Source organism: Meleagris gallopavo, chromosome 2, assembly GCF_905368555.1.
Source record: "Meleagris gallopavo chromosome 2, MGAL_WU_HG_1.1, whole genome shotgun sequence".
Taxonomy (NCBI): domain Eukaryota; kingdom Metazoa; phylum Chordata; class Aves; order Galliformes; family Phasianidae; genus Meleagris; species Meleagris gallopavo.
The window spans coordinates 45,466,659-45,491,538 of NC_139405.1; the positions used below are offsets into that span (position 1 = coordinate 45,466,659).

The 24,880-nt window shown below is 35.4% G+C and overlaps 1 protein-coding gene across 5 annotated transcripts in view; it reads left to right on the forward strand.

Annotated features, from left to right (window-relative positions):
- Positions 1 to 24,880, forward strand: part of UTRN (utrophin) — a 356,268-nt gene that overhangs the window by 252,957 nt on the left and 78,431 nt on the right. For all 5 annotated transcript variants that reach the window (XM_085216963.1, XM_085216962.1, XM_085216960.1 and 2 more), the window contains 4 exons: positions 8,399 to 8,528; positions 19,254 to 19,522; positions 21,898 to 22,044; positions 23,441 to 23,519. In XM_085216963.1, coding sequence (XP_085073089.1) covers positions 8,399 to 8,528; positions 19,254 to 19,522; positions 21,898 to 22,044; positions 23,441 to 23,519 — 625 coding nt within the window. The remainder of the gene's footprint in view (positions 1 to 8,398; positions 8,529 to 19,253; positions 19,523 to 21,897; positions 22,045 to 23,440; positions 23,520 to 24,880) is intronic.

Consider the following 24,880-nt stretch of genomic DNA (forward strand, 5'->3'; position numbering starts at 1 on the left):
GAGCTACTTTTTCTATTGTTCTGTCAGGCTCTGCACTCCAAGCCAGGCATTTTGCTGTCTGTGGAGAACAATCTATACGAATTCCTATGTTAAATCCTGCTTAGGTATGTTATGTGGATATTTTTGTAAAAGTACCATTAAAGAGATGTCTTTGGTAACAGCTCAGGATTTTAGAGTAGATTTTCCAACATCTATGTAAATCACATGGTTACAAGCATCCCATGCTTTCCAGTACCAAACTTTTCAGGGTAGCCAAGACTCGGTTATCAGTGGCCTAGAAACACAAATAATAAAGTTTCCCCTCAGTGGGCTGGAAAATAAAAACTCCAGTTACATAACATTATTGGAAGACACTAATGAACATCATTGTGCCTTATGCTTTGTAACCTTTGCTCAATTAAGCAGTGTTTCCCTTCATCCCTATTTGGATTTAGCTCCTGTAGCATCTCTAGGGAATGCAGGACTTGAAGCAGTTCTTCTTTCTCAAAAGACTAGAAGGGGTTCTCATTAATGATTGACAAATGATTAACTGTGTGAAAATCAGTTTTTATTTCATTTTCTTTCTTAAGAAAAAGTGTACCCTTCTACTCTTTAAGTCAATAAATGCTTTTAAATGTCCTTTTAAATGCAATCTATATTAAAATAAAGCTTAGCTCTGCCATTATGATGTAGTATCAGATTCTCTTTTGTGCCCAAAGGAGTCTGTTCAAAGTCTCTGCAAGGTTATTTTAAGTGAAAACTTTCCAAAAGGGCTTCAAAATGTCATTTTATCCTTTTAAAATGCTGTTAAAGGAAAATGAACAAAATAGCCTTACAGTTGTTGAACTACTTCTAAAAACATCAGAAGGAAGTCAGTTACCCTTTCTTAACTAAGGCATTAGCACATAAATACTTACTGTTTGAGATTATCAATTTATTAATTTTTAAAAAGTAATATTTCTGAAATTGGAACAATGAATGATAAAGCACAGTTTCTATCCTGTCTTTTTGGATCTAAGCTGTTCTACTATAGCACACTTTGTTTAAGAAGTAGTTATAGATGCTTATTTTATATAATACCTGTCTGTTAAAGGGTACACAGAGCAGAATGATTTTTTCATTGAATAGCCATTAACACATCCTCTCATCCACAGACCAGTGTGGGAAGGGAAAGAGAGATTAATAGTCTCAGTGAAGAAGCACCCCTATTTCTGGCCTGAAGCATCATTTTTGAGAAATTCAGGGGAAAGTTTAAAGTAAGCTAACGTTTCTTGGCTGCAGAAGATTGCCCGTGTGCATCTAATTTTTTCTTTTGTCCAAACCTGTGCTGTTACATTTCCGTTCATTTTGTTTTGCTGTTTATGCAGGCACCCTAGCTGCAGCTCTGTTTTGCTACTATGTATTGCCACCACAGCAATAGTGGCAACATGGTGAATAGGAAACAGAAACAATTCATGGAAAATGCAGTCTTCATCACTCGCTTATCTTTGGCCGTTTCTTAGGTGCCTTTTGCAAGTGCTGTGTGATATACTTCCAAATTCTAAAATTTAATTTTAGATTCTTCCATTTGAAAAAGTGAATCTGAAATAATCAAGATGTATTTATTACAGATCATCTTGAGTGAGATCATATGGCACGTATGGAACTTCCAGGGGAATCAGGCCCAGCCAGCATGAGTCCATGAAAGGCAGATCCTGCTTGACCAAACCGATCTGCTTCTATGATCGAGTGACCCACCTGGTGCATGAGGGAAAGGCTGTTGATGTAATCTAGCTAGACTTCAGCAAAGCCTTTGGCAGTGTCTCCCACGGTATTCTTTTGGAGAAGCTGTCATCTTGTGGCTTGGACAGACACACTCTTTTCTGGGTAAAGAACCGTCTGGATGGTTGGGCCCAGAGTTGAATCCAACCGGTGACTGGTCACAAGTGGTCTTCCCCAGGGGCCTGTACTGGGGTCTGTACTGTTTATTCTCCTGGACAAGGGTATTGAGTGCACCCTCAGTAAGTTTGCAGATGACACCAAGTTGGGAGGAAGAGTTGATCTTCCAGAGAGTGTAGGAAGGCTGTACAGAGGGCTCTGGACAGGCTCTTTTTTTCTCTATGATCCTTACTTTTCTTTCCTTATTCTGATGTTGGTCACTGTTGTCACTGATTACCCAAACACATTAAACTAGGTCTCATCTGTAGAGCTCTGCGTGCTGCATAAGTCTCTTATGCACATCTCCAGCTATTAATTGTCGTATATTATGCACCATTTTTCTCTTTCCTGGTTTCTTTTGCCACACAAATTGAGTAGGAAGTGGTAACAGGTAGATGCGTGGTAAGACGCTCCACAACAAATATTGTTCTTTATTTGAATGCATTTTATATCAGCTGGAGTATATGCATTATAAAATTTACTTTTGCATGGAGATGTGTCCAGACACCAAAATATGTACTGCTGAAAATTTGTGCATATGTGTTTATATTAAATACTGTCTGTCATGAAGGAACAGCTTTTGAGCACGCTACATTATTTTGTCTTTCTTGTTGGTTCTTTAACAATGCAGACAGCTGGCAAAGACTCTATCACAACCTTGATCTCTGTGTGATCTGTATAAAAACAGTTTTGTCTCCAAGTTTTCTCAGTTATCCTATTTACTCCCTCCCTTCATCCTGCCATATGCTATACATGATTTTTCCATTTCATTTTGGTGTATAAAAGTAAAAGAAGCTTTGCAAGCACCTGGTGCAGAGTAAGGATGACTAGGTAATTAAATGCTACAGGAGCTGCTGATTGGCATAAGAAGCTACAGTGTGATAAAGAGATACAAACCGCAATAACATGCATCTTTACTTCCTTGAAGGAGTGCATAATGAGACTTGATTTAAATATGTTCCATTTTTAAGAAATATCCCTTGTGTTTTCTTTGAAATTAGCTTTGCCTTCATCTGTTGGAACTGTTAAGCTGGTCAGCTCCTTGAATTACTCTGTACTAGTCTGTACCATTCAAAACAGGAAAAAAGGCTGTAAATCAACCATGTATAATTATGGAAGCTCAATTAATATGCTTGAAATATAACATTAAGTGCAATTTAAGGAAATATGTGCTTACAGGGTACACTAAATTGTGTAAAAATTCATGACTAGCAAAACTTTTTCTAGTGTTTTAATTTCTTAAATGTCGAAATGGCTTCTGATATGAAGCATTACTGACAGAATTTTTAGAAGATCTTGGTTTAGGCAAGTTCTTAGCTGTAAATTGAGGCAGTTAAGTTGGGGAATGGTAGCTTGAAAGAAGAGCTTATATTAGAAATAATAAGCATCTACGTAATTGAGAGGACAAACAGATTAGAGTTATCTTGATTTAACAGAGTAAATGACATATAGGTTTCCAAAGATATAGTGTGAAAAACTTATATTTCACAGTTACTGAAAGAGGAACAAATAAAAATGGAGAATAAGTGAATGATTAGAAATAGTTACAAATCAGGTGTGTAACACTACTTGGATCCCTCCCATTTATGAGTCAGTGGTAAACAGCAGAATCATGTGTAGTGATTTTTTGGGTTATTCTGTCAATCAGTTAACCTGAAGGATCTCTTTTTGCCATATTTTCATTTATTATTTAATGTCTACCAAAAATTTAGTATTAATTTTCGACTTATTTTTATCCATTAAAGAATAGCTAGCTCCAGGGAATTTCTCCTTCTACCGAAACCTGTGTAATCCTCAAAGCAATACAAATGCTCTAGTTTCATCCTTAAAGCCAAGTAAGAGAGAATGATAGGACACAGTCATATACTTCTCTGTTGGGAGAGGTGCATCCATTCTGAGTAGCCATTTGGGAGGTATCTTAACAAAACTGTAGAAGACATGAAAAAAACACAATTGCACTTCTTATTTTGTAAAAACTTTTAATACAATAATAAAATTCAGTACTGCAGCCTTTACGTTAGTTGCTGGCTTTTTTATGACTTATTTTTACTCTGTAGTGTTCTTGTAGATCTGATTTCTCCAATGAAACTTTTCTTCGTTCCACTCAAGTCAGATTATATTTGAGCTAAAGATTAGATTTCTAAGTGGATTTCTTTTTTGTTCTGTTGCAGAGAGGTTTGCCTGGAAGGACAAGAGGGTATTGTTGATATATCTGCTTATTCTTGCATCATGTACTCTCATTGTTGTTCTTGTTTACTTGCTCAAAGTGAGACGGGGAAATAAATTGAGTATTGCAGAAGAAATGAGGAAAAAGCAATGCAAGTCTGAATAGCTGTTCTGAAACCGCTTCATACATCTGTAGCATAAAAAGCCTATAAACTTTAATGTCAGAAATCTGTGGTGGGCTTATAACACTTTTTACTCATAAATTACTTCAATATTAATATTTCAGATATGCAAAGTTTTTTTCACATTAAAAGATTTTATTGTCAACATTTATTAATGGTAAGGAATGATGTGGATGATTTCATAATGATGAGGTACATGGGCCAAAGTCTGTAGATTGTTCATTGTTAAGATAATCTTAAAATCTTTGTGTCAACCTCAATTTGAACAACTTTGGTGGCAAGGGTGGTGGAAGGAGGGAGCAGATAATTAAATCCAAGGTCTCTGAGGTCAAACTTGATTGAAGCTTTATTGAAGGTGATCAGGAAAAATTGATGAACACACTATGTTAAGCAGACAAGACAGCAAAAGAGATCCATCTCGAGATTATTTCTAACTTTGCTGAAATTTCTGAGCCCAAAATCTCACATATACATATTTTTATATATGTGAGGCTTTTGTTAATGTTTTGGAAATATTTGGAAAATTACACGGGGAAAAAAAGCTAAGAGTAATTCTAAGTAGAAACATTTCCTTTTTCAAACTGAAGTAATAGTGCCTCTTTTTCTTCGATATTAAAAATTAGGATAGCATTTTAATTATGCATCCACACAGGTTCTAATAACCAAAAGCATTTTAAATGGGTAATTTTTGAATGCAGTTCTCCAAGGAGCCTTAATTGTACAATAGTGATAATAGCTTCCTGCCTTCCCTCTTTCCTGAAATAAATTTCTGCATATAGAATGTTTTCAAGATCTGTATGGGTGATTTCAAAGAGTTTTATTCCAGAGTATATTGAAGGACTTCTTTAAGAATGTTGCTTTTATGATGCATCAACTTGTCAATAAAATTTTTAAGACTGTAGGGCTTGGTGTGTAAATAACAATTTATTTTTTTTTTTGACTAAACATAGTATGTACTAAATCTCACAAAGAAATTGGGCTTATTTTGCTTATTGCTATTGCCACTATACATGCAGGATTAACACTGTTCTGAAGACTTTTTTTGTATTAAAAGTAAGAGTTAATAGTAATCAGAGATAGGTCTGTGAAATGCAGACTGAAATATTTTCATTATTTTGGAAATAATATAACTTCTGTAAATGTAATGGAAGATGGTATGGAAGATGGTATGTTTTGATTAGTTTTTGTTGTTTTTTAATATTTGGAGCAGAAGTAAAGTGAGAGTGGGAAAATTTGGGGAGATGAGGAGGATAAAGGAATTGCGGGGGATGGGGTGTTGGCAGAGAATAACATCTTGCCGCCTGCAGGGCCAAAGTCAAGTGGCTGGTATTCTTGTATTTCTGGCATCAAAGAGCTTTCTGATAAGAAGGATAAGGTAGCATTTGTAATATTGAAAGTATAAATGTTTTTTCTGCTGGATGAATGAACATGGTGGTCAAGGCAGAATCTGAATGATTGGTGGCGGAACCTAGAAAAGCCTAAAGAATTTGTGTAGCATATAAGGATTTTCAAGTTACAAAAGCAGTTTAGAAAACTGGGACAAAATTGTGTTTACTGTACAAGAACAGAGCTTCACAGAGCAGGCAGCCCTGGTCAGAGTATTGTCCCCAGTAGTGAACAGTAGTGTGGTTTGAACAATAGGACCCGTGAGTTCTTTCAGGCGAATAGGCAATTCAGAGGTCCGTAGTCCAACTTTTAGATGAGGATGCTCTATTCGATCAGATCAAACCAGCAGGAAACCAGCTGTAGAAACCAGCTATCATGTCCCTTCTCTACTTTACTATGATAGTGGACAGGTGCTGGAACAGGCTGCCCAAAGAGTTTGTGGATGCCCCGTCCCTGGAGGTGTTCAAGGCCAGATTTGGATGGGGCCCTGGGCAGCCTGGTCTAGTATTAAATAGGAGGTTGGTGGCCCTGCATGTGGCAGGGGGGATGGAGATTCATGATCCTGAGGATCCCTTCCAACCCTGGCCATTCTGTGATTACAAAGACTTGTCTTCTGCAGGCTTAACAAGTCCAGCTCTTACAGCCTCTCTTTGCAAGACAAATGCTTGGCAAACATCTTACAACAGATCTAGAAGGCAATAATTTGTTTGTGTAGGCTGTCATGGAATTTCTAAATAGAAGTTAAAAAAAGGTACTGTTTTTGTTATGTACTGAAAGGTCACTGACATATGGAAGCTTAAAAGAATGGGAAGGGTAATCTTATTGTTACTGTGTTGTCATGCAGTATTAGTTCTGTTGCATTTTCATTTTAAATTTTTTTTGTTGCTTAGCATTTAGATGAATTAGAGTCATAGAGAAAATGGTCTATTATGAAAAAATGTTTTATTTTGCTCTGTAAATGTTTTTGTTTCATTAGTGAAACTGTACATATCTGAGGCAGCACTGGTGATGTGAGAAAAAACGAAAGAGCAACAGCAGCAGCACAGCAGCATTTCTTTGTTTCACTTTAGCTAAATGGTTTTGTCTGTGTGCAACAAAGAAATCAGAACGTAATCTTGGGAGGAATTCTGAGAAGCATTATTTGTCTTTAATAATCGAACATTTTTGAAACAGCTTCTTCAAGATACAGTATTCCAAATATCCAAACATCCGTGTGTTTGGAATGGATGAAATCTTAAGATGAAATCTCTACCCCTCAGTTTTAGGATAGGCTTCTCATTAAGGCTTGTTTAAGATTAGAAGCCTGTCTTCCAAGAGCAGATGGATGATAGCCTTTGTTGCTGGAATTGCTGGATCCATGCGGAGCTTTGCTTCCTCTAGATGTTTGCTCTTTTATGAAAAAGTTGAATTAGATGTTCTGTTGTCCTCCTGAAGTTATTAACAATGCTTCTGAGAACCTTAAGATCAAAGGAGTCTTTTTTTTTTTTTTCCTCCAACAACAACAACGACGAAAAACAATTATGTAAGAAAAGCTTGTGCAAGAAATCTGTAGGAAAATAAGAATTCAGTGGTAGTTCAGGTTTTCTAGACAGGAGAGCCTAAGTGACTTCAGCCATCCAGAAGTATCTTCATCCTGTACCCTGGACAGGAAAGTAACCTTAACACTTCCACCATGTGGAGGAATTTGGAGAAAAGAAGCCTTTTCTTCTGTTTGCCCTTATTTTACGCTATAAACTATTTTCTGTAGTCTGAAGTATTTGCCTTGTTATGAACACTGGCTAACTGCTTTTCTTAGCTGAAGAGCGGACTGAGCAGATTGTGTCAGCAAAATGAGCATTGATTTCCTAATTAGATATTAAAAAAATGTTGGAAGATATTAAGCGGAGCATTAAAGTAATATTTAAATAATATTTCTTTTTTGGTTGATAGAAAGTAATACAAATAAATCATATAAAGCAATTTCTTTCTAGTTGAAATTGATTTATACTTAAAAATGAGTAGAGGAAAATGCTTTTGGGAAACATAGCTGACTACTCTTTTGTAAAAGGATGGTTACAATTAACCCTTTAAAAAGGTCATAATCACTAAAGAACAAAACATCATGAAATTCATTTCCATTATCGTGCAAGCATTGTAAAGAGAAATTGCTTTTTTCCCGCTGTATATGAGATTTAATTGTTTCTGTATATAAAGATTAAAGTATTTTTGGCTAATTTGAGAAGTATGTTTTCAGAATATATTTCTATCATAATGCATGTGGTTATATATTGTTCAAGTTTTAAGAATACTGTTAATGGGAGAAAGGAAAAAAGAGTGTTTTCTAAAGAAGTAGTCTTGCAGTTCTTTCTAGAGGTTGTGAAATTGTCATCTGAGCTTTCAGTAGATACAATTTTTTTCTATTCCACAAAAAAAGAAAATATATTCTGTAGCAACCTACTATATATTAGCAATCTTATTAATATCAATAAGACCTTTGATTAGTTTTGTTTAAAGTACAATGTAATAATTTCAGTTCCTGTTAGACAAGTGTTTTAAAAATCTACCATTATTATCTTTCTTGTATTCACTTATTCAAGTTAATTCTGTAATGATAACCTTTCTAACCTTAATTCATTTCTTGTCATTTCTATTTCATAAAATTGACATTTTATCTTGCAGTCTGAATCACTACACAAGTCCACTCAGATGTGAAATAAGGGAAAATGGTCTAGTATCTGCTGTTTATTAGATCAAGTTACAAATGACATTCTTCTTTCTCTTCGCAAAAGGCTCTGCGACGTGAACTGAAGGATAAAGAGCAAACCATTCTCAATGCTGTTGACCAGGCACGAATTTTCCTTGCTGACCAACCAATTGAGGGGCCTGAGGAACCAAGAAGGAACGTACATTCAAAAACAGGTCAGAAAATACTATTTTCCTGTTCAGAATAGTCAAATGGAAAGAAAAAGGACCTACTTGTTCCTAATATGTGTTTTTTATCACAACTACTTGATTAGGCTTCAGAATTTTCTAAATGACTTTCTAATTACTTTTTTTTTTTTTTTTTTTCCCCAATGATTTAGCCTTGAACTATTATTAAACTGCTTTGGTTGGAAGTATTCAAGTTTTTATTGAAAGAAGAAAAATTTTTGCATTTCTTTTTCTGGTTTTTGATGTAGAGCACATCATTAGTTCTGTTCATTATTTTCTTTATATTAATGTATGCACCTTGAATATACTTAGAGGAGCAAATAAAAGATGCATATTTTACATCATTATTACAAAATTTTACCCCACAAATGGAAATGAATGTATTCTGTGAATATGTTGTCATAAGAAAGTATTCTAGTTGTATTTCACTAGATGTAAAACAAGTCAGCTTTAGGAAGGCAATCATTACAGAGTCATAAAGATTCAAATCTTTTAATGAATTATTGCTAAGGAATGAAACACGACTCTCCTAGATATAATATTTACTTTTATTTGTCAAGATATTTGTCTCAATATCAGAGACCATCAACAAGGTAATAATTTTTCCCTATTAGGCCCATAATCCCCAAATTATGAAAAATGTACCAAATATCTCAGTAATTACAGTGAAAATATGTTATAATCAAAGTATAATTTAGTCAGAAATGTTTTTCAGACATTAGCCACTTTATAATAAAATCTTATTTCTTTTAATTACTGAAGAATTCATCTTGGAAAAAGCTAGTAATTTACAAAAATATCAGCTGCTGTAGAATGTGAATAATTTACTCTTCTATATAATTTATAAAAGTATAAAGCTACTTCTATAGCTATGGCTTGTAGCTTCTGTAAGGAGTTGAGTTTTCTTCCTATGCGTCATTGAATCTCTATAGCAAACTTTTCAGGTTTGTTCACGGAAGCAACTAATCTTTTTTGCATTGGCAGTATACATTTGTGCAAAATTTCTTGTGATTTCCTATTCCATAATTCAGCTTTGTGCAGAAGTTTGAATATTGGTGAGTAAAGCCATTTCTTCTCTGTGATTTAAGTTAGATGCTGTGCTGGTGTTTTACTCTGGTTTTTGAAATCCTGTCTCTCTTGAAAGCATTCTGCTTGTCTTGCTAATTTTACTCACAATCTTGTATGATATATTGCAGCTGTAATGTTTTCTTTGTTTTAAACTACAACAAACTTCAGAGTTGAGAAATAGGAAAAGTTCGCTTTTATATTTGCTCATTCTGTTGAGAGTACACACAACCAAGTAGACGGTCTGTAAATGATGTGTGAGTGTGTCTTGTCTACTCATCACTGAAATAAAATATGCTTGGGTTGGAAAGCTTTGTAGGTATGGTTTGAACTTACTTTCCTTGTCCTTCCTCATGCTCAGTTCCATACATATTCTTTTTCAGAGTGTAGAGTCTTGGCTACCAGCTGAGTATGCACCCCACTGCTGTGCCTCAACTGGGTGAAAGGAAAAGGGAGAACACAGATGAGAAAGCTTATAGGTCAAGATGGAGATCGATCCATTGAAAGCTAATGCTATGACTAGAACAGACTTGGTGAAAATAAGCTATTTATGGCCACTTAAAATATGTAATTAGTCAGTAATGGGAAACAAATAGACAAACACTAAAAGAAGACCTTTCCTTACCCCTTTCCTATTCTCAGCTTGACTCATTCCTTCCCAGTTCCTGGACACAGAAACCACATATGGAGCACTGTATTCGTAGATTAATAGACTTTCAGGCCAAAATGTATCTTTGAATCTTCTGCTCTGATCTCTTATATATCAAAATATGTTAAATTTCACCCAGAACTGAATGTAGTACTTTTTTTTTTATAAATAATATCACCCATCTCCAGAAAGCTCCACTAAAGTTGAACGCATCCAGAGACGTGCAGTGTTTCTTCTGAACAGTGATTTTTAGTGAAGGATTTGAGTGCAAGCTTTTTTGCTTTTAAAATGTTTAATGCTTTATTTTCTGTCAGCCTCTCAGTCGTTGTGTTCTCTGCAATACATTAGTTTGCTCATTAACATCAGTGAAGTACACTTAACATTGCTAAAGGTGAAGAGCATGGTTTTGGATTGTAAACTGTACTGCAAATAGCAAAAACATTACCTTTTTGGGGAACTCATAATAGCATTAATTGGAAAATCACTATTTCTTGAATTTACTTTTTTTTTTTTAATCTAAAAACAGAATTGTTGAGGTGCAGAGTTAGCTAATCGAAAGAGGTTGTAAAATATCCAGCCTTTCAGGTTACAGAAAGGAAAGGACAATGCAAATGCTGATCGTTGTGTAAGAATTCAGGGTACATTGGACTAGCTATCCCATGATTATTTCAGTCTCAGGTTTTTCACGGTAGCGATAAAGTCTTGCCATGTGATTCTGCTGTGGCATCAGTTCAGACTCTTTTGTACATTATAATAAATTAAGATAATCTGAGTAACCTTTTCACATCCCCTTGAAATGCATAATACAATCAAAATGTAATTGAAAAAAATTATCTTGCGAGAACATCCTTTACAGATAGTCATAATATTTAAAAATAAACTCTATGATATCTTTTCTTCTCAGGCATCATCTTTGAAGCTTTCTCTATTCCTTTATAAATACACACTACAAAAGAAAACTGAATCATAATCTAATTCAGTCTTTGTATTAGTTGTCTGACTTCACCTGATTTGCACTTGGGCTGTTAAGTAAAAGAGTAATTCTGCCTAGGCATGAAGTAGGCGACAATATCTAAGAAAGTTTTTTTGTTTTTGTTTTTCTTTTTGAAATAGAAATTGTAAAGATAGTTTCAGTTAACCAAAGTTTTAAATTCGAAAGTCTCCTGAATTTAAACAGCACAAAAACCCACAGCACACACAGGCTCATTTGCCATTAGTGATCTCAATTTCACTTCTGGTGTGACAGGACTTTTTTTCCTTGTTCTGATGCTCAAGTAAAATTTTGCTTGTTTGTACAGAGGCTTCTCCAGGGAGATTTGCACAGATGTTTTCATCAACAGTATATCGGATTACTGAGCATTACAGTTCTGACAGCACATCATGTCCTTTTGGAGAGGATTCTCATTACCTGCTTGTGAATCTTACTGTAATTTATGTGCAACTTCTGCTCTCATTCAGATTTTATATATATAAAGTATGTACTAGCAGCTCAGGTACTGCTTTGCATGGGTTGTTGCTTCTGTCCTTGCATGCTTGCTGTAGGAACTGAAATTGTTCATGATTCCTGATTGGGAGAAGTTTGGCAACAGGGATTTCTCTGAGAGCAGACCTTGACTGATGCATTTACGTGCTCTTTCTGAATTGCTTTCTCCAGTCTCTCTCTTTTTACCCCCTAGAATTTTTCATGCCAGGGAAAGCAGTGTTGCAAGGACAATGAGTGAGAGATGTAGGAGAAAACTTGTGAGAATTGGTTTCGACCTTGATGAAACAAGATTAATTTGAATACGTCCATTGTTACATCACAACAGAGTATCTGTTATTGGTTCCTTTTTAACCTGATATTGACTATATCTCTGTTTATTTCAGCTTTATCACAAGAATGTAAAATCAGGTTATGAGCTAGCTTTGATTTCTACTCTCTTGTGTTGCCCTTATACTTGCCTTGTCAGCACTCAGCTGTACCATGCAGTAATTAGCAGAGTAAAGCACAATTCTTCAGCTTCCGGGAAACTTCCTTCGAAGTTCATTTTATCACGCATCATTCGTTATCGCCTGCCTTTTATTCTCATTTTGTTTTCCCATATTTCCTTACGGAGGTAATATTATCTGAAAAATAAAACAATCAAACTTGATCCTTCCCTTGCCTTTTAACTTCGGCACCTGAATGGAGCTAATTGACAAAATCCATCAAGCTGCCTGCTGATTTTTATAAGTGGTCAGGGTAAGGAAATTAGAAATACTTGCATTTTTAGCTTTGTTGCCATTTTTCCCTGGTATAGGAGAATTATAACAATTTAAAATTATAATAAACTTTGTGAACAGTTTTAGATCTATGCCAGAGTTAGAGCTGGCTTTTTATTAAGGTTACTGGCCATGGGTTGCACAAAGGGAGGAAGAAATAGTATTTCCTGCTCCTAGAGTTATACAGACCAATGATACAGCTTTTCTGAAATTCTGTCCTTAAAATTACACTGCTGTATTATGAGGGAGTGGAGCTTTTTTTTTTTTTTTAAGTAGGTAACCCAAATTTGCATCTTATCAGATTAGTGATTCGCACTGCAATTGAGAATATTTCCAGGAGTCTGCATTATTGTAATAGTTTTGTTATGATTCCTAGCTTCAGTCAGATTCCTAACTTCAAAAGCTTTTTTTTGGTATCAAAGGTCACGTGATAAACACATCATTTAAGATTGAGTCTTTTCTGTCTGTTAACTTCTTTTAATTGAAAGCATAGAAAACCCCATAAACCACGTCTGTGTTTTAAGAGAAATGTATCAGTGAATTACATACGGATATTTTAAACATGCAACCACACAAAACCTTCTCCTGTGTCAGACATAAAAGTCAAACTTCTTTCCTTCCTACTACTGAGCAAGTTCGGATAGATTCTCCGCCATTATCTTTTCTCTTATCAAGGAAGACCTTACTGTAGCTAAATAGTCAATGTACTGTATAGAGTTGGCAGGAATTCTGTTCTAAACTATTTGTGACATAGCCATCACACGCTACTGGAATATGTGTTTGTTCTTTCCTACCCAGATGTGCTGAGTATTGAAATCTTGAGTATTACAGAAGAATGAAGAGCATGTGGGCACAGAGTTCAATGGGCTCATGGCCAGAGGCTACTTACACTGTTTTCAACATTGCTATCTGCCTTTTAGGTGATGCTCAAACTGTGTTTGAAACATGCATCTACTCATGAGAAAATCTTATGATGATAAAATATTTCTCTCCCTTTTCAAATAGATCTCTGTTATCCTTCAAGTTAAGGTCACGTAAATGGAGCTTTAAAATTGGTCTTGCAGCATCTAAACAGTAGCGTGCTTAGAGTCGAATTAGTAAAAACTCAAGGAAGTTGTTTTGATTTTCTGAGTGGTGTGGAATGAAACCTGAGGGAAGTTTAAGTCAGAATTCTTAACAACTGAATACTGGAAACAGGCTGAGGCTATAGTGATTAATTAGTAGTTAATTTTATTATTTTTTAAAAATCATTATTATTTTATGCTTATTTTTAACCTCAGGATATAAGCACTGTTACATGCTGTGCTATGGCCCAGTTTTATACAGGATGCTTCCCAGGTGGAAGCCATGTTCTTAAAATGCTGCCTTGTTTTAAAGGCATCAAAGCTTGGTCTGTAAGAGATCTGTCTCTACAGTCGCAATGTAGATTACAAATGGATGTCAAGGGTCAAAACTATCTATTGTCCTGACTGAATTGTCTTTAGCTTAGTTTGGTTGTTTTTGGTGTGTGGTTTGGTTTTGTTGTTATTTTTTAATTATTATTTTTTCAGTGATGCCTTTTTTTTTTTTTTTTTTTTTTTAAATGCCATTAGAAGCTGTGTTTCAGTTTCTGGGCCAGGAAAAGAAACTTCATTGATTTCTGAAGAAATAAAAGGCCTGGTATTCTGCAGTTACAGTGTTGTGGAAGGAAACACAGAACTACTTCTTTGCTTGCCTAGTGTGAGTGGGATTCAGTGATTATATCCTTTTCTCTATTAGGACTCTCTCTTTGGCAGAAATTGGAAGAAGATATAATAGATTCTTGATGCTGTAACAATACTATTCTTTTTTTTTGGTTTTGTGGTAGGTGCAGATGAAAATATTTTTCATACCTGCTTTGTGTTCCTTCAGCAGCACAATCTTTGGGCTTTCACAGTGCTTTAGATCACAGCATTTAATAAAAATGGTTGGTTTTTACTGGGAAATATTGTATGTTTTGATTATGCTGATAAATTACACTGGTTATGCTGCATAAATAACAATCTTGGGGTTATTGTGATTTTTAGTTTTCCTGGGATAAAGTCGGATAACCTAATTATCTCTCAACTGAAACTTATTTTCTCTTTGTTTCATCCATCTCCTTTCTTCCCCTCCAGCACCCATTGGCAAATATGAACAACCACTAATAAGGGATTTGTGTATCTGCTAGTATAGTTCTTACATCTCTATCTGGAGATAAATAATCCAGTCCCTCTCCAGAAGTATTCAATATCTGAAGTTAGCAGCTCTGACTATTCATTTTCTTTGTATTTGGGACTCTGACTTCTGCAGACAAACAATTATTTATCTTTTATTTTGCAGACTTTTCTCATTCACTCTGTTAGATTGTTTCTCTGGTTTGAAGAACTTTCTGTTTTGATAGAACAAAACCTAAATAGACTAAAACAAAAAAGAGTGGTTTTTTTTTTTAATTTCTTTTAATTATATATGGAATAGATATTTGAACTAGAATAGAAAAGAAGACATGCCTCGTTACTAGTCCAACTAATTGCTGCATTTCGACATTAACCGCTTGCAGATTGTTCTTTGAACTTCCTGTTATATCTGAACGAAGTTTTTGGTCCAGATTGTTAGAAACTCAGTGAATGCTTTCACTGAAGTGATGATAAAGTCTTCATCAGACAGCTATTACAGTGCTCTTGGTTCTTCTGCTAACTAGCTTGACCGTGTGCCATTGTGTCTGTTCACATGCTCTGAAGTTGTCTGTAATGATTTCAGTACAGTTTTGCCCATCGTTGTTTTGCTGAAAAGATTGATTGAATCAAGGCAGAGAAGAATGTTTTTACATAATGATAAAGTAAAGCAAAAATATTGCAAAAGTAGTTAATGTAACTTTGGCAAGACAGAAAGAGATCACTAGCTCAAGCAGAGTTGTTTAGAATCAAAACTGCCGTAGCCAGAATAGCTTACCTGAAATAAATTCTTAAGCAAGAGTAACTTTCCTCACTGAGAACTTCCATATGTAAGTATTTTCCTTATATGCAAGTGTGTAAGGAATTTTTACTCCTAGACTTGTTCAGTCTTGGAAGTCTTCTTTCCAAGGCACTCTCTGCTACAGACATGAAACAACTCTTGTGACAAAGAAATGCTCATTAAAATCAAGGGTTTTTTTCACTTAAGAAGCATTTGTTTCATGGTCAGCTACTATCCTTCTTCCCTCACAAACAGAGGAATCCTTGCTTCTGAGAAGCTGCTAAAATGGAGATAATGTAATAAGTAAGAAAAGAGAAAGGACAACAAACAAACAAACAACAACAAAAATCTGATCATTTGGAAGACTTTATTAAGTATTTATTAAGTAGGAACAAAGAGCTGCAAGTAATATGTAGCATTTTTTCACAACATAAAGGATCTGTGTCTGCCAGTTTGTGTAATGACAGATTAATGAAACAAATTTAAACTCATAGAAGAAAATTTCTTCCATTAAAACATTTTTTATGATACTAGGTTTACAATTCTGTGCTTTGCAACTGTGTGCTCTATGCTTGAAATAAGTAATGTGGTACTCATTAATAAGTTGGGTTTTCATGATTGAAAAGATGAAGTCATGCAAGATGTATTTCTCTCTTAACTGAACAGAAGCTGAATGGCTTTATAGCTCATAAAAATGTGTATTTGGCTTTATTTCTCCAGTAAATAAACTTTTAGGGCAAGTTTACAAGCATTCTGAAGACTTTCATAAAATAAAGCAGTTTTGCAAGGCATTAATATTTTTCAAATAAAATAGGTGGCGGATCCCATTGCACAGTGACACTGATTTGATGAATGATCTTCCAAAATATTTGTTTTCAGTTGTGTTGGGACACTTAAATCACCCCCATCAGTCTGTAATCTTTTTCCTTCCCAGATTATGACTGGTGACTGGTTTGTCATGAGTAAAGCTGCCTTATTGTAGCTGGTCAGACAAGTAACATCAGGCCTCTTTGATTTTCATTGGTAGCTATACATTTTAATTTTTTTCTTATTGATTCTGCTGGAGTGAGAAATAGTTGTTGAATCTGTTGTGTCAGAATGATCATACCCAACCAAAAGCTTCTCTTGTTAAAGCTTTCTGGATATTCTTTGTGAAGTAAATATTCATTTTAAATGACTTGTTAATCATCTAGCTTGAAAGTACTAAGACATTCTGACATGATGCTCTCCTATACAGAATTGATAGTTTTTGACTCTGTTAAATGTGATACCAATATGTGATGTTGGATAAGAAAGGCAGATAACAGCTTTGTACATGTGCAACTTCTACTTGATCCAGTTTCTTGGTATAATGTCCCTCTGTATTCACGATTGCGCAATGCCAACCAAGGGGACTCCTCCACTGGGTCTGCGACTTTCTTCCTCTTTTCAACAAAGTTCAGCATTTCCTTTCCTTTTGTAAAGTGATCCACCTTCAGATGCTTCCTTAGTCCTCATTTAAGGTCCTGCAGCTTTCTCTGGCAGGGCCTGGTTGTCCATTTGATGATACTCAACATTGCTGTTAGTTACAACTTGCCTCTGTGCTGTACAGTCTTGGCTTCAATGATGCACGGTCTCTTTGTGACTGGATTGTAGTTGATTGTCATTAATTCATTAATGAAATGTAACTGTTTAAAAATTCCAAAAATACTGCATAACTTCTCTGGTATCTTTAAGTAAGCTTTTTTTTTTATTTTTTTTTCCTGAAACAGCAACTTTTATCTGAAAAGGTTTGTTTGTTTAGAATTTAAACTTTATTTCTTTTCCTAAAATCTCTTGCAAATCTTGGGTTAGAGATCATCCCAGAACTGTATTTCCTGTGATGTATTCTACTGTAATTGCTGGAATTCAGGAGACAAAGTACAATTTATCAGAGTTTATCTGGTCTTCATTTTTATTTTGATTGTCTGTTTTGCAGAGTGTGGTTTAGTGCCGTGCCTCTGTGCTCTGGAGCTACATATATAATGATTCCATAATCTTCCTCCCATTTGAACCATCTCCTCCAGTAAATGGCTCGAGACAGCAACTAGTTAAATGATACAGATTTTTGTCTTGGCTGTTCCTCCCCACATTCTGCTTCTGAAACACCCTTTTGCCATTGCAGTATCTGTAAGCCTGGCTAGCCTCTACTTTTGCAAGCAAAATACGCATGAATGGTGTTCTTGCCTAATTGCTTATGACACTCTGCAAGTCACTGCAATATTTTAGTAAGCCTAATCTGTTTTACTCTTTCTTCAAATGCCTCTCAATTGTTTGAAAGAACTCATTCTATAACCTACAGCCTAGAGATTTATCTCCATGTTTTTTAGGGTGTTTGCTCTTGTTAGTCCTTGTCTCTCACTCTGCATTGGTTACTGTTGGTGATATTTTCTTTTCTTAACTGGCCAGTTCTTAGAAAGTTGATTTATTCTATTGGGCAACTTATTTGTTTGACATTATTCTATCTGCCCTGCATAACCAATTAAATTGAAAATGTACACATCATGATCTTCTCTCAGATTGCATCAGGATTCAGTTGTTGAATACTGTTCTAATACAAGCATGTTTGTAGTCTCGTGTATCAAGACTTGTATGGGCAAAAAAGATTTGAAAAAATTGTAAATAAATGCTTTGAGTTTGTTGGCAGAAATTCTGGTTTTGATCCAAACAACTTCCCGTTACTTCAACATCTAGAAAAAATGCATCTACCTTTCTTAGCTACAAATTAAATGTATTTTCATGATTTATTTTGTATTAATTGTTTGTATTGTATTATTTTGCATACATTTCAATACTGCAAGATAAGGAACATTATTTGCATCACCAGAAGCATAGAGATTGAACATTTGCAGCTAGAACAGTGCATTTACTTTGACGTTCACCTAACCTTTGCACAGCAAAAATGCTTCCATTCCCATGTCCGCAATCCTTTCCCAATCGCCCCCTCTCCCCAGGTGACCAGCTTCAGTCTTAGTTATTATGATATCTTTAAAGATATTATATTAAAAATTGTGTGTCTTATTTGTCTTCTGAGAAAAATGCTGCTTTCATCTTTGTATTATTATATATAATTTATTCATAGACACCACTTGAATTTTAATTGCAAAAGAAATCACCTGCTGTGGTGAAGAGATGTGCCTGGCTGACTCGGTGCTAATTGTCAATAGGAGGTGAAACATGTCTGTAGTGAGGAGGACTGTCCTATGTTTTACAGACTAAACAGGGACTAGGAATTTAAATATAAGGAAATTACTGAAATAATCAGTGTCATCTCTCGTGACTACAGCTGGAGGCTGTGTGTGTGACCCTTTGGTTTTGGTTATTCATTTGCAACTGGTGTTGGTACTCAGTATACTTCATTTTTTCCTAGCAAATAAGAAAAGATATTTTCTGCGGTATACGGTAGAAGATGGTGGTAAGTAGCAAAGTGCTCTTGTTCTTTCTACATGAAATTGGCTTCAAATTCCTAATATAGTTTCCAGCAGAGAAGAATGGTATTTTATTTTCTCCCCTACACCCTCAACAAGCCAGCTGTAAGTTGCCTTTGCTTCACAGATATTCTAATATGTGGAAGTCAGGAATAGTTTCCTATCATCTTATCAAGCTTTGTCATTAAGAATGATACAGGTTTATTACAACTATGTAAAAATGCTACTTTGTACCTGCTGAAATAAATTATCAATTGACTCCGGACTTACAGACATTCTTGAGCGTGCCTCTCATAGGCACTCTAACTGGGCATGAATAAAAGAAGAAATAAACAGCATAGCTTTTCTTTCTCTCTGCAGAGTTGACCCCTGAGGAGAAAGCTATGAAGATTGCCAAAGCTATGCGTAAGCAGTCATCAGAGGTAAAAGAGAAATGGGAGAACCTAAATGCCAGTGCCACTATCTGGCAGAAGCAAGTAGACAAAGCATTGGAAAAACTGAAAGACTTGCAGTGTGCAATGGATGACCTCGATGCTGACTTGAAGGAGGCTGAAAATGTGAGGAATGGCTGGAAACCTGTGGGAGACTTGCTTATAGATTCGTTACCAGATCACATTGAGAAAACTACAGTAAGTGTGGAATTTCTGGGGAACATTTAGCCTGTTTGACTCCTCCATTCTACCATCATGTGCAGTATTGTATACTCTATGTATTTAAACTCATGTACAATGTAAACTGCTCTTTAAAGACTAGATTTGAGGTTACAAGGAAAATCCAGTACTGTGCCACTTCCTGTCAAGCAAGAAATGATCAGCAAGCAACAGAATTGTATGAAAAACAACATTAAATGAAAAATGTGTTCTAGGATTTTACGCCTAGAAATGCTGTCTAACCCACAGTTAGGCCATGGTTATGTTTGGAACTTTGCCCAAGCATTGGTGTACCAGCAAGCTGAGTCAGTTACCCTGGCAGATGTGACAGGAGGCTACCTTCCTTTTTTTTTTCTAGCAGTGAGCTGTCAGATCTGTTTGGCGATCACTTATAACCACCTTCTTAGAAAAAACATTAGGAGCTCTTTTAGTAATACAAAACTATATATATACACACACATTTTTAATTTCTGCTTCTTAGCTTTCACAGACTTCATGTGCGTTGTTTATTTTAGCTTGTGTGAGTGGAAATTTGCTTTTATTTTGGCTTGACTTCTCTTAAGGATTACTTTAAAGGGAAGAACAAACCAAACATTACAGTAGAATGTTCTCATGGGCATAACAATTCTTGCAATGAAGATTCCAGGCTGCTCTTGCAGGGCTCAGCATCCCAAAGTGTTGCTGCTCGTGATGGATAATAGTTATCCTTTGCTTAGAAGCATGGTTTGGGTGGGGACCCAGTAATGCAGAGCACCTCAAAGTAGGTACACATTCTGATAACTAATATTACGCAGGAAAGCTGCCTCTGAACAGCATGATTTTTTGGCGAGTGCCTGATCTAGAAGAACATGTTAGGTTTGCTTTTTAAAAAAATCAATATAATAGCAGCAGTATGATGCTATACCAGGCAAACTTAGCCAGTATCACCAAGATTCTGTTTCACAAACACACCTTTTCAGTTTTCAAACTCAAGAAGTATTTGAAAAAGAGGATCCTGGTGTATTTGACAATCCATTACTTTAGTATCAGTAGCTGGTATTGGAAGAAGGAAGAGACATGGCTTGTGAAATGTTCACTCAGAAATAGTCTTTGTGTATACAGAAGCCTATGGACTGAGACAGTACTTCACTATGTGAAGTGATGTAGCCCTGTGTTAATTTCATACATATCAACTGAAGTATTCTCATTCTTCAAATTTTGTTGCTTCCTTCAGGTTTAATGGAACTTAAAATCTTGAAAACAAAGGCAGTCAAAGCTGACTTACATCCACAGTGTACCTAATTTGAGGAGAATAATGCATCTTCTTCTCTTACACTTTAATATAGATACCTTTTTACCTATAGATACATTTTGATAAAGCTACTGATGCTGAATAGTTCTTTAATCTCATGTTAAGAAGTCAGTGGTCATATCTCAGTGGATTATTCTGTAAAGAAAAGTAAAGCAAAAGTTTTTTAGATATTCATAGCTGTGTAAAAAATGAAACATCTGCTAAGGGGCCTGCTGGCTGACCAGGATCCAAACAACTCCTCCTTGCCGGTAGGTGCCTTCTTTTCCTAGGCCTGATAAGAGAGGTTTTCAAGGGAAGTTAATAATTGAATTGTCCAAAGAATCTTTCTTTCCATTATTTTTGGCTTGTTTCATAATGTTTAGTCAAGCCATTTATAAGGTTGAACAATTAACTACTCATAGCAAGAAAGAAATTTGATGCATCTTTTCAACTGTAACTAAAGCTTGCATCAATTTTGTCCTAATGCTGTATTTAGTTCCATTTCATTCAATAAACCTTTTTTCTTCTTTTTAATCATGGTGATAGTTTTGCTCTACAGTTATAATCAGGTAAAACATTGTACTCCTTTTTTTTTTTTTAGAAGGTACATTCCTTCATGCTTTGCTAATTCAATAATAGTTTTTAAATTGAATTTTTGTCAGCTGCTCCATACTGAAAAATTGTAGTTCCTGAATCTGTTTTTTCTTAAGAGCTGTTGACAGCGACTGTACTTCTAAAGGTCGTGCTCTGTCATAGTCTATTTCTATTTGAAAAGAAAGGTTCTAAAGCCATACGGCATCATTAATCACCTCATTGGTACTCTGTTTCAAGGGTGGAATTTGAATGCAGGCATTTGGGTAAATTTCATGCAGTTTGTTTTTCATTTCTTTCTAAAGAAGTGGGTAATCAGTGTTGAAATAAATGAGCTTTCTTTGCTGGAGTATTCTAGAGTTGTGTACAGTTGTTTAATGTCAGATGCTGTATTGGGCAAGTCAGCACCATGATCAGTTTATTGCAGGTTTTTTTTTCTTTCTTGTTGCTCAGATGTCCATTGAGCATAAATGTTGGACTCTTACTTTTTTAGGCTTTTAGAGAAGAAATTGCTCCCATCAACTTGAAAGTTAAAACAGTGAATGATTTATCCAGTCAGTTGTCTCCACTGGACCTTTATCCATCATTGAAGATGTCTCGTCAATTAGATGATCTCAATATGAGATGGAAGCTTTTGCAGGTATTCTTCCGAATGTGTGCAATAGCAGTGGGGTTGTTGTGGGGATGCTTATCACCCTTTTCTGTTCTTTTAAGACATGCATTATTACCCTTTATTTGTTATTGCTGTCTTTAAGATGTTAGTTGAGTGGTACAAAAGCAAAAAGGGGAGTTCCTTTTTCTTCTGTGACTTGACCAACAACTTTTCCTTTCAGACTGTCTCAGTAGTTTACCCACTCAAGAGACTACATTAATCTCTGGAGGCTAGTGAGACCCATTATTACAGTTTTTACCATGTCATAGCAGCCTTTTTACTGTATAAATCATTGTTACTGAATATTTATGTTGTGCTTCCAGCGCATGAGAAAGCTGCTTTGTTTGGCTTTGGTGGTTAAGTTTTTTGAAGGGAATTTTGCTTAAAATAATTTAAGTATTAGTAGAGCTACAACAAGACGTAAGCTATTCCACATTTAGCATTATAAAACAGAGGATATGCTATGAGAGATTCATATTGTTTAGTTATGACTATCAGTGATTAAATAGTCTGAGAAATGTAAATCAGTGTGCCTGATTACAATTCAAACTTGTGCAGTTTTGCACTGAATGGTTTAATGAAGTTTCTTACATTAGTTAAATATCATTCAGCAATCTTTGTGCTTGCTGATTGTAATTTTTTTTGTTTTTGTAGTAAATAATTATCGTCAGTGTTCTGTTCTTTGCCTGGCTCCTAAGGGTAATATGAAGTATCTGAAAGAATTGAGAAAGGAATGTGGAGGGCATTACTTCTCTGTCTGAGAGCAGTAGAACAGAACTTCCTAAACCCAGGTAGTGGCTGCTGAGCTTGTAGTTCTGAATCTTTCCTCTTCTGAGAGATAGGAATTCGTACATGTTATGTATGAACATCCCTTTCCTAATACAATTTGACAATGGAAAAAAAAAATTTTTTTCTCCTTCAACCTGATTTAACTGAGCAACTAAACTGCTGCTGGATGTGCTCATGCAGTTTCAGTTAGTAAACTGGGAGGGAGTCATCGGTCAGAATGGTTCTGTGTTGGAAAGGCATTGTGAGATCAATACAGCCAAATGGAGTCCTGCTGACTACAGAAGTATAGACAACAAAAGGGCTGGAGAGGAGGTCCAAAACTTCAGCCATCAGCTATAGCTACCATGAATATACTTTTGTTTAATATTGATCTGCAGTACTCATGAAAAAAAGACTGCAATCTTTGAAAGGCACTTTCATTAAGTAAATATAAAATTAAATAGGAATGTAGCATTGAATACCTGGGTAGCAAGTAAGTGCTATTGCATGACAGCATCTTAAACTTATTTAACTAAAAATGAGTGCATACCAGAGTTGTTATTGTCATGGCTCTCATATTACAAAGTAAATTTTGTAAATACATGTTTATGTTCAGGTGTCTGTAGAGGATCGCCTTAAACAGCTGCAAGAGGCACACCATGATTTTGGACCTGCATCACAGCACTTTCTGTCCAGTAAGTTCTTTGGTCCTTGGCTTTGGTTCCATGCTTGTTGGGATGACATAAGGGAAATGCTGCTTGGATTTTGTGCTATTAGGTGCTTCATGTCATAAATTCCTAGGAGTTCAAAATAAAGGGGTGCAGAATGCAAACCTGGCTAACTTCTTCTTGAGACAGATATCTGTAAATCTTCTATTAAAAAAAAAAAGTAATCAGAGATGTAAGCCTAGAATCTCCCAGTGTTGCTAGAAGAAAGCAAAAACAGATGCTTTGTTCCCATAGTCTCTGGTCTGATATATTTAGTATAGGTAGACATGTTGTGATGTCGAGATCTTCAATAATTTTCTGACCTTCTAGCCTATCTACCATCATCAGATTAATGGTACAAATGCTAATCCAGGTAATCCTGGTTTTTAACTGGGAGCTTGTATAATAAAAATAAAACTGTTGCAAGAGTTGCAAGAAATTAACATAAAAATGAGCAGCTCTGTTCCAGAAATTTTCGAATGTGTGACTGTGTAGTTAAATAGTTAATATAATAGAAAACATAAAATAAATCTTGATTTCATCTTGAGGTATATGATAACAGTGTTCTTATTTTAAATTGACAACTAGCTTCTCAGTAAAGAACATGGTAAACAATTGTTTAGTATTTAAAAAATATTACAGCTGTTAGACAAAATTAAGATTCTTTGAGTTACTCTTTTCTTTTAAAAAATGCAAGAACAAAACAAGTTTTTTTGTTTGTTTATTTTTGTCTGGTTTTTTGTTTGTTTTTTTTGTGTGTGTTTTATTTGTTTGTTCTGTTTGTTTGTTTTGTTTTGTTTTTTTGCTATGTAAACCTCATTAGAAATGTAGCCTGGTGTGTAGCCATGTTGGGTTTTGTAGAGCTCCCAGTCTCAGTCCTGTAACCTAGACCTGGACAGTACATCCACATCAAGATTTGCTAAAAAGAATCTAAATAGAAAGGTACCAGATTTGCCAGTCGGGTGATTAGTTACTCTAGTCTGTGTAATTTAATCCAATTAGGAAGCAACAGAGAGAAGATGTATTTTTCCCTGCTCTAAATGGTTACTTCAGTCCTGTGAAGCTGTTAGGGCTGTTCAGCTTTGCTCGTCTGGATCAGTGAAAAAGTGTAGTTGACTGATCTAAAGAGAAAGGAAAAAAAAAAATAAAGCAATGAAAGAGTTTACATGACAAACAAGGAAGCCTGCCATGCAAGGTTGCTTGTTTTGTTTGCTTTGGCTTGGATCATTTCCCTCATTTGGCTTCTAGCATGCTATAACAAATAATCACATTCACAGGACTATGAGCAGTAAACTGCAGTGGGAGCTGGGGGCAAGAGAGTCTTGAAATTTCATAAACTGGCTTTGTTG